At 38.8% G+C, this 10,867-nt stretch overlaps 1 protein-coding gene across 1 annotated transcript in view; it reads right to left on the bottom strand.

Moving 5' to 3' along the window:
* Positions 1-9: 9 nt before the first annotated feature.
* LOC111870197 (glutathione S-transferase D7) overlaps positions 10-10,867 on the bottom strand; it is a 16,118-nt gene continuing 5,260 nt past the window's right edge. Inside the window, exons 3-6 of the mRNA XM_033753705.1 lie at positions 6,057-6,115; positions 4,449-4,590; positions 2,840-3,004; positions 10-623 (exon numbers count right to left, since the gene is read on the bottom strand). Of these exons, the coding sequence (XP_033609596.1) occupies positions 483-623; positions 2,840-3,004; positions 4,449-4,590; positions 6,057-6,115 (507 nt within the window). The 3' untranslated portion in view covers positions 10-482. The remainder of the gene's footprint in view (positions 624-2,839; positions 3,005-4,448; positions 4,591-6,056; positions 6,116-10,867) is intronic.

The following is a 10,867-nucleotide window of genomic DNA, read 5'->3' on the forward strand; positions in this document are numbered from 1 at the left end:
ACTAGCCGCTTAAGCTATGGCGCGGCCTATCGGAATTCCTTGTTTGGATACTTGTAGCCGGACACCTTTCGGATTATTGAGAAATGTCATTTATAAAATCAAGAGTTCTGTTTATATTGCATTTTGTCGGCTTTGAACAATCTGTGACCTTATAAGTTTTATATATATTTTCAAAGATCGCCGTAGTGTGTCGCTTGGGTTTTAACTCCTCTTCTGGAACTAAAGATTTGGAGATGCAAATTGATACTGAAATATTCAGTTGCTTCACGTTTCTTAAAAATGTCACAAAATTTCTTGCTTTTGGTGTAAGTGACGTCAGGGGAATAAGATTATACGCCGAGTTTAAATATGAGAACGCAGAAAATAATATGGTTCTTATAAGTCTAATAAAAATGTATACATTAAAATTGCAGATTTCAAGGACGAAAATAACTTGTGTCTTTTACATAAAACTCTGTATATGACAAACTGAACGGAAATGTTCAAGTAAGTTTACTGCGAAACATTTCGCCAAGAACATTCGCCCCAGTCTGATTGATCTCTTCATAGTCCTCGAGTTCTGTTTTCATCTTTTCATACCAGGCAACAAGATTAGGGAACACGGAGATGTCAGCTCCAATTGCCTATGAAATAAAAGAGAACACTACTATAGTTGCATGTTCTGGCATATAAATATTTTCAAAATATTTTGCCATGTAGTAGTAAGGTAGAAATTATGTTATTTCAGATGGTATTAGAAGAAAATTGTTAAAATGGTTGTAAGGATTGGTGGAAAAATAATCACATACACACTGCATACATGTAAGTGTATATAACCTATACTGAAAGCGTCAAAAATTTTGTTGGAAGTATTATTAGAATTTATTTTCAGTTGTTTATCATCCAGTATCCAACAAAATAAAGTTTTAAAATTTAATCCTTTTAAAATTCGTCACTACACTACATGTTTCAGCATTATTAGCCATCATCAGGTACATTGAAATTCGAGGAAACTGCCTTCCGCGCTATTCCGATCGGTGTCTCCGTATTTACAATGTTTTTAAATGAAGTCAATGTAGTTTTTCCTTCTGTGCCGCATATTGCATATTGTAATCGTAATGTGCAATGATATATCATGTTAGCATTTTCTCTTCATGGCATATCTTTATGTTGTGCCTTGTTAATGCGGCTAAATATATATTTAATTTTTGGTATGTATGTTGTATATCAAGTGTGCAGTTGATGTTATTGAGTGTGTTGTGGAACTGGTTATGTTTTATTTAGGGTATTGGAGCGTGTGTGCTGCTACCTGGCGTAGTGTTTCAAATATCGGTTTATAAGTACCGATAAATGTGTCATTAATGTGTAATCTGTCTTTACTAATTATGTATAATATTTCCTAATGTCCTGAAAGGATTCTGACGATGGTGTATGCTAAGAGAAGGGTATATATCGGGTTCATACCGGTTACACAAATAGACTTGAAAGGATTCTTACGATGGTGCATGCTTATATATACCAGACGATGGATAGAGTCCAAAATAAGGCTAATAGTTCTGTACATTTCCTAATGTGTTCAAATATTTTCCTTCTTTCTCTGTTTTATTTGTATAATGTCAATTGTGTCTTCTATATTGCCACATGTACGTTCTGTTGTCTATGTATGATTTGAGTATCCGAGTTTCCATTAGTATTCTAGTTGCCTGTATATATTCTTTTATATTCCATTTATATAATAACTAAATATCCGGTAGTCTATCTGTCCGTTCGTCCCACGTTTCTTCTCCGAAACGTCGCGACGGAAAAGTGATTAATGCAAGAAATTTTAATTTTTCAAGGAAAATCCAGGAAAATTGTCCAAATTCTAAACTTACATGCACGGGTTCGAGTCCAAGTCAGTTTTTTCTCCATTCTTCCCCCCATAAAAATGTCTACTGTCAGCAACTCCCAGGAACAACAAAAGACGTGCAACCGTGAACATAATTTCTGAACTTTGAGTGCTGATTTTCTATACTCGTAGTTTTATTTAAATATATTTTTGTTTGCTATAGCCTATCAGTATTCATATGGAGTACTACTTAAATGTCGAACCAAGGTTTTCTGTGTATTGTTGGATTCAAGCTTCTTATAATGGTGACTATAAAAGTAATGTATTCTGGGATGTGACCCCGTGTAGCCCGGTATATATTGATTTTCCCTTATATTACACATACACTAAGTACGTAGTAGGGCATAGTATAGTTGAATTTTTAAAATGTCTTTCTGAGAACGATAAGCAATTATGTATTTTCTTCAACAAATGAATGTCAGTAGTCAGTTCTCCCATAACAAATATGTTATTACAAAACTGTTCAGATTACATAAATTCTGAAATTATTAATTTCTTTTCTTTCGTCAAGTATTCATAATATTGGGAAATGTTTTTCAGACAAAGGCTGTAGGCCTTAATGAAGACGCTAGTTCACATTATGTACACATTCTTGAAGAGTTAACCGTTTCTTGGAAAGCCGATACAATTAAATTTTAGCTTCATGTAAAGTAGAATTTACATCAGGACAATATGAATTGCAATTAAATTCCTTCCAAAACTTTAGTATAAGCACTTCAACAAATTAAATTTGAATCCAGTCATTTGATTAGGAGGTGAAACATGCAGACAGATGTGACTTCCTGCTCAAGCGCATACTCTTTATGGAAAAGGAAACACAGAAACCGCCCCCCCCCCTCCGTTTTCACACAGTATTGACAGGAACAATATATTACGGTATAATTTTATTTGTAATATACGTATCTATAGTTGGTTGTACAGCGATTTTTAAAGAAGGCATATCTGACATGGAAAGGAAAACCACTTACTTACCTCTGAGTTCGAAACAGATACGACAAGGCAAATGTCTGCGATTGTAATGTTGTCTCCAGCGACCCAGTCCTGACCCTCTAGGAACAAATTCAGGTAGCCGAGAGCTTCATTAATCTTTTCTAATTTCTCCGGCTTGGGTGCTTCACCGAAGAAGAAAACTGGCTCCTGAAGAAAAAAAAAAGGAACGTATGTAGCCTATGAAATCATCCTAGAATGGTGTAATTTTTAGACTGCGATGCATACTCGTTTAACTTATGAAAGGGCAATTATTTCCACTTTACATTCACATTTTATATTTATTAAAAGAAACTCCGTGATTTTAGTCCACAAGCGACCTCCGCTTGTCGGCAAAGTTTAGCGCCAACTTTTGCGGAAAGAGGACGTCACGTGGTCAGCGTAACGGATCCCCATGGCCGTTAATTTCGGTTTTCTAGACCGGATTTTATATTTATTAACACACATAAATAGAAGCTATACTGTACATAAATAGATCGCCTTCATTTTTACCGAAACTTAAAATCCATTTCATATGGCGGTTATGTTGAAATTATTTTGCTTCTGTCAGCAGTATGTTCATTATTTGAGATATGGCTACAGATATCCGCTTTCTAGATCTGCATACAGCAAATCTCATGGTGAATTATCGTGTCTCTGTAAGACGATATAAAGATGAGCCTTATTTTCATGAAAACAGTGTTTGTAAAACTACGTCTTACTCCGCAGAAAACATATTTAAACAAATGTCTACATAAAAGATAAGTACTACATACTGCGATATATTCGAATTAATCCTGTATAATTAACATATTTCACCGTTTGTAATCAACATGGAACAAAATTTTCTAGATTTAATTCGACACAAATTCAAGTGATGTTTCAGGAGGCCATTTTTCGTGTTTCCCTAACTTAGTTCATTTGTTACGATGGCACCACTTGGTATCGACTTTCACGATATCTGCTAGGACTCATTATACGTTACAGCATAAAATATACAAAATTTATGAGTAACAACTATTAACCAAATCCTTAGTGCAGAATCTTGTTTTAATGGGCCAATAATCGTTTTGCTAGTCAAGATATTCCCCAGAATTTGTGGAAGCCGAAGGTATATTGCCGTGTTAAGAAGAGTCCTCCACAATTATATTCAGTAATACCGTTAAGGAAAATATCCCAGAAAGAGCAGACTTAAATGCACCTAAGGCCGGGTACACACTAGCGAGCTGTTGCATGTAACGTAACGGTTACTGTAACCACGTCTTCGTATGGACGGTACGTCCATAGTCGTCATGTAACCAGCTGCGAGCGACTCGATCCATAGTGTTCGTGGTGAGCTCGCCATGAAGACACAGCGATTCGCAACGCTACTCCTGGCTCGGAGGAAACGTACACATTTACGAGCAAGCGATTGTGGCGTCCACGAGCCTACTGCGAGTCCCTTTGTGTTTGCAGAAAGACCGACAAGGCAGTGGCTCGCCGGTAGTGTTACAGAACGGGCTCGAAGTACGTTCGCGAGCGTGGTTCGGAAGGCGTCCACACTAACACAATGTGGTTACAGTAACCGTTACGTTACATGCAACAGCTCGCTAGTCTGTACGCGCCATAATAGTACCATGTAATGAGCATTCCTGGTGTGAAGGGTTCCGGCATCGAAGTAGAGCCTCTGATCCACAATGGCGCGCTTCTTGGGCTCAGTAGGATACAACGACTCATCCTTCCCATACTGGTTCACCAGGTAGCCTAATATGGCGCGGCTGTGAACGCAAATAGCAACTGTTAAAATTAAACGATTTCAGCTGTATGTTCTGTAATAGGGACTGCAGGAATTACACGTACTAAATAAACTGTTAGGGGAAGAACTCAATAATAGCCATTTGTCTATTTAGGAAAATTGTTAAGGGACATTTCAGTCTCAAGAAAGTAAACGAGGTAGAGGGTAAAGAGCAGTATCGTGTTGAAATCTCAAACAGGTCTGCGGCTTTGGAAAACTTGGACACTGAGGTGGATGTTAATAAAGCTTGGGAAACTATTAGAGGAAATATAAACATTTCTGCCAAAGAGAGTCCAGGTTATCATAAATCGAAGAAGCATAAGCCATGGTTCGATGAAGGATGCTCAAAATTACTAGACCAAAGAAAACAAACCGAATTGCAAAGGTTACAGGATCCAAGCGAAATAAACATGGATAATCTAAAAAAAAAAGACGCAAAACCAGCAGGCATTTCAGGAACAGAAAGAGGAAATATCTGAAAGACAAAATTGATGAGCTTGCAATGAACAGTAAGAACGAGAATATTAGAGACCTGTATAGAGGAATAAATGACTGTAAGAGGGGTTACCACCTTAGAAGTAATTTAGTGAAGGATGAGAATGGCGATCTTCTTGCAAATTCTCACACAATTTTGAATAGGTGGAGGAACTTCTTCTCTCAGTTATTGAATGTGATGTTAGGCAGACAGAGTTACATACAGCTGAGCAATTAATGCCTGATCCTAGTCCTTCTGAGGTTGAAAATTCACTAAAACTTCAAATCACACATGAAGTCTTCTTTGCGCCGCCTAATTCCCTTTCTTGCCATTATTCTGCAACTGCCAATCCCGAAGACTCGACTGAATTCCACTCATGTGCTTCCAAGCGAATATCCATGCAGTCTGGCGTCTCGAAACTGAACTCACCTCTTTTCAACTGAATTTTTCTTTATAACTACTTTGCACGAACCACGCAGAAAACACAGCCTTTCTATTGTTGGGAAGGCGTGTTTACAGCGCCGTTGCATATCAACGGAAGTTATTCGATTTTTGCTTGCGTATTCGTTGCCGTAAGAATGTATTTACGAGTCGTTGGCTAACAATGAACGTCTTCTCTGATGTCATTATCCGGCTTTCTGGCGTCATATCACATTACGTTTCATGATAAATGTATTCAGAGCAACGTGTTTTGTGTGAATCAGAAATTCCTGTTTGGAAACCAACGTATAAACTATGTGGTGATACCCACAATTATCAAAATATTTAGAACCACGAATACAATTATAATGCTCTGTTTGTTTGCATCGTAAGATTCTGAGACGTTTGCTTGGAGGCGCTTGGGAGTGACGATGTTAGTATATCCCGGAATTCGCCTAGAGGCACAGAAGAAAATTACGAAACTTTAGATACGTATTCGGCAGGGAGATGGAAACGCGTCGCTTATAGTCTCGTATTGTATGTAGAATAGTTACCTTTCCCACAAGACGAAACCATTGTCATCTAAAGTTGGGACCGTATGTTGAGGATTTAACTGAAACAGGAGAACATGAAGTCCGTCATTGGATATTCTTGCAATCAAAGGAGATGTGTCGTTTAGGTACGTCACTGTTTCATGCGAATCAATATCTCTCATAAACAATATGCCTTCTGTATATATGTAAGATTTGAGGTGTTCACGGCGGTGACTATGAAGAAAGCAGTCTTCTGGGATGTGGCACCCTGTAGATCTTGTGTTAAACGACGGTTTGGAGGAACGTATCGCCTCCATGTTCAGGGTAGACGAATAAAGAAAATCCGCGTGCGAGGAACCAACGTGAGCAGGTGCTAACAGACTAATGTCGAGCCGGTTAACACAATATCTACAAGGCGCCTCATCCAAGAAGACTGCTTTCTTCAGTATGTCTTCTGTTTTCTTTTCTTTAATTTTTTGTGGGGTGGGGTGAGTCTGATTTCACTTGGTACGTCGGCCACTAGTGGGCGCATTGTACCAACACTGGATGATTGATGAGAATGGGCAGGAGAAACCGAAATACATAGAAAAAACCGACCCCATTTCTAATTCGTCCACCATAAATCCCACGTTCCTTGATCTGGTGTTGATTCAGACCTGTAGAATGGGAAGCTGGTGACTAACCGTCTGAGGCAAGGCGCGGCTTTTGCTTTTGGCATTCGCATGAATGTGTGACTGAAGAACCTGTCAAGGGACCCCGTGTCAGCAGCGCGTACGTATAATACTTGAACTTTTTCTTACATTATAATGAAGTGGCCTGTAAAAGACACCTATTTAATTATATAGATACGGTAAAGACGTGACTTTCTGTCGTTGAATATTCAGCGCATATAAATTCTTAAACACAACTGTTGAATGGAAGAAGAGATCAGTATTCTGTCACATGTGTGTGCAGTTTCTTTTAAGAACAATAAATAGTTTTGAAGGAAGGATTTAATAATATTTCATTTTGCCTTTATTTACAACGCCTTTGGATATTTTTATTTATGTTAACATTTCAGGAGGATTAGGCATACTGAAGGAACAGTTTCAATTAATTTTGTAATGTTTTGAAGAAACTTAATTGACAAAAGCTTTCTTTATGATCTTGTTAAAAAGAATGGAAAAGAACACGGAAAGTACAGTTCCCACAAGGGCGCAAGGATAAAAGCAAGTTTTTAGAGCTGCATAGATGTTATCTTCAGGAAACTGACGCAAAACGCACTGGAGGATCAAACGCGAATTTACAGTTTTCTTCAAAACAGAAGGCCGCTTCGACGGATTTTGTTATTGTGCCATGTTCAGGAGTTTATATATAATTTTATGAAATATTTATTTCGGTATAATGGAAGTCTGAGGTCCATCAGGCATATGTGAAACAGTTAATCAACTTTTATGCAACACAACTTGTACAATAAGCGGCCAGTAGTTGTCTGCGGAATAACCACCTTTTCCTTCTGAAAGTAAAGTAACCAGTGTCAATCGTGTATTGTCTTTGTGTCATGTTTTTCAGTGTTAGCTGTCTCTTGATGATGAAGAAAGACGGAATATTGTGTCGAAGATAAACTAATGAACAATTAAGTCTGGGAATAATGGCTGATAATTTGAGTGTGCCCAAGTATGTTAATGAATGTACAAGGGGTGGGCCCTCTCGGCCCTTGCACCGCGACCTACAGTGATCTATTGTGCTTACGTATGTTAACGTCAGGGTGTTTTGTTCGGCTCTTGAAAACTGACACTTGACCCTGTGACCGCAGGAGGTTGCACGTTTCTACTATACTCTGTCAGTTATCTTGATCATAATGGACACTGCACCAGCTACATAAATGATTCAGTTTTTGGACATTACTTATCACCTTTCTTTTATCTGAAAAAAATAATTTCGGAGATTGAGCTATGCCCCCGTCCTCAGATAAAAGGCATACTCAGTTGGGTCAAATCAATAGAGCTAGCCATTATCTCCGGACGATAAAATAAAAAGCAAATAAAAACATACAAATATGGGACAGTTAGTCGTGTCCAAAACGTCCATAACTGGATTAACCTTCGTCACGAACCTATGTACATATTTACAAGGATAATTAATTTTTAATAAAAGCACGCTATTCAGTTTGGGTAAAAAAAGGTAAAGTTTCCCCTGTAACAGGCCGTGGAGACCCATAGAGTTGTGAGAAGTCGAGAATCCAACATTTTCTAGACAATCAGTACACAAATGGCGGTAAGGTCAGCCTTACGCTCCGGCAGCCCTTTACCCCCCAGGAAGATTCCTGGTACTCAATTCTGTTAGAGGCTGAATCAGCCCCAGGGCCATAGTGCGGCTGGAAGGATTAGGTAAAACAAAAATTTCAATGACCTCATAGAGAATCGAAATCGTGACCTGGCTTGTAGCACAGTGTCTCAACCAACAACGCTACCGCGTGCTCCCATTCAGTTCGGGGACAAACTGATATAACCGGGAAGAAAAATGCAGAAAATCAACACTGTTCGTTATGTATTTAGAATCTAACGTATGTAGCTTTATTCGACAATGAAACCCTTGTTCTAAGACTGTAAAAAGTGCGAAACACAGGTCATGAAAATAGATTTGTTGATTACAGATATTTCCGAATATTAATTATGTAACCTAACACAGTGGGATAAAATTAACCGAAGTTGCCAGAGACAAGACTAGTACTGATCTGAAAGACATTCGTAATGTAGAGGAAATTATGAAAACTGTAATATATTTCCTTCGTTGTTCTGGCCTCCTAAGGCAAGTTAACACTACACAGACACAGCTCTGCTCATTAAATTTTGGACATACCAAATACAGTCTAAAGCATATTTCTACACCATCCCCGCGGAAACTACGTCTCAAAACAGTTCCAGATATCTCGTACATAACAGCATACTTTGTAGAAGGGTTTTGACGATGGTGTATAACACAGAATTACAAAATTACTGGATTTTTCCCATCGTCCAGTATTCTAGAAAACAGAAAACACGACGTTAAGGAAACTGAATATGTTTCCATCATCAGGTGAGGGGGGAAGACACTCAGTTGGGTCCCTTAGAAAGAACTAACCTCAATTACTGGACAACCAATGTCAGATTTACATAGCTATTTAATCACTTGAGACCAAACTAATTCGGCGGGAGGTAACAATAAAATATGCAATAAAAATTATGATAAAACACGCACATATTTGGAACTAAAATAGAAAAGGAGGTATATGCGTGCTCTATCACATTTTTTATTTTATGGTTTCTTCTTATCTCCCGCTGAAGTAACTTAGTCTTACATGTTGAAATATGTGTGTAAATCTGACAGGGGTTGTGATTAGCTCTTTCTAAGAAGCCCAACTGAGTAGGTGTCTTCCCCCCTCATCTGAGGACAGAAACAGATCCAGTTTCCGAAACGTCGTGTNATTCCCCGTCATCTGAGGACAGACACAGATCCAGTTTCCGAAACGTCGTGTCTTCTATTTTATAGAATACCGGACGATGGATGAAGTCCAGAAACCCAGTAATTCTGTGAGCATACTTTGTTTTGGAATATTCAGTAGCGCCGAAAGAAGTATGTACTCTAGCTTGCTCCGAGGTTGCAATATGTTCCCTTCAATTTTGGTGTCTACGAGCAAGGCAGGTGTTCCTAACGCCATTCAGATAGAGGTACTGCGCAGAAGAATTGCGCGCAAGACCTATTATCGATTTTTGTGTATATTTTACTCGTAATAATCACTGACCTTATCACGATGAGAGCTTTTGATATCTGCGAAACTTGCAATTTATTCCGGTATCTCAGGTGGAAAGCTTATCTTTAGCCTCTCCCATTATTTTATACTACCCAGACAAGGGTACATCATCATCATCATCATCATCATTATCATCATCATCATCATATGTGTGTGTGTGTGTGTGTGTAGCGGAGCATTTTCTCCTTCTAATAACATTTGCACAATTTGACGACTTATTCGTAAAAATAGCAAAATTTCAGTATTCAAATACTTTATGTCCTATCCTGGTAACACTGTTATGGCGGATATTTGAATTTCTGAGGTGTGAGGGACACTACCGCCATTTGCTACAAGATTCGGAAATTCTGGGCAAACATACTTTGAAAAATATACCGTCTCGTTAAAAAGCATTATCTTCTTTTGTGTAAAACAAGGCTAGTTCTGTCCTCACAATAAAATAGAAATTACACATGTCAGGGCTAGCTAACACACCATACGCAATTTCATATCTGAGGCATATCTGAAAATTGTGTCGACCGAGGGGTCGGAGTCTCTGTAAGGCCAAGAATTTTCTCTTCAGTCCGATTCTGAGGCCCACCCAGCCTCATATCCAATGGGGACCGGGGCCTCTTTCTCCGGGGGTTAAGCGGCCGAGGTGTGAAGCTTACCGCTCACCTCCACATAATGCCGAGGTCAAGAAAACCTGGATCTATACATTCCCCCATATATCTTCATGGCATAGTGCTGAATTGGTTAAGCACAGGAACAAATTTACCTTTTTTTACCTGTATGTTCATATTACAACTTTAAGGCATGGTGACCTTGCGAGAGTCTGAAGAAATGTTTAAAACGTTTCCTGCGTACTAGGGCATTGACTAAGACCACTAATTACTAACTGATACTTCTTGCCGGTTACCGCCTCGGTGGTCTAATGGTCAGCGTTACTGGCTACAGGTCCCGAGGTCCGGGTTCGATTCCCGACGCTGTCAGAATTTTTCTGAGAAGTAGTGGGTCTGGAAACGGGGTCACTCAGGCTCGTGAAGATAATTTAGGGGCCTTCTCCAGGAAATAGCGGCTC

This window comes from Cryptotermes secundus, unplaced genomic scaffold (assembly GCF_002891405.2).
Source record: "Cryptotermes secundus unplaced genomic scaffold, Csec_1.0 scaffold779, whole genome shotgun sequence".
NCBI lineage: Eukaryota > Metazoa > Arthropoda > Insecta > Blattodea > Kalotermitidae > Cryptotermes > Cryptotermes secundus.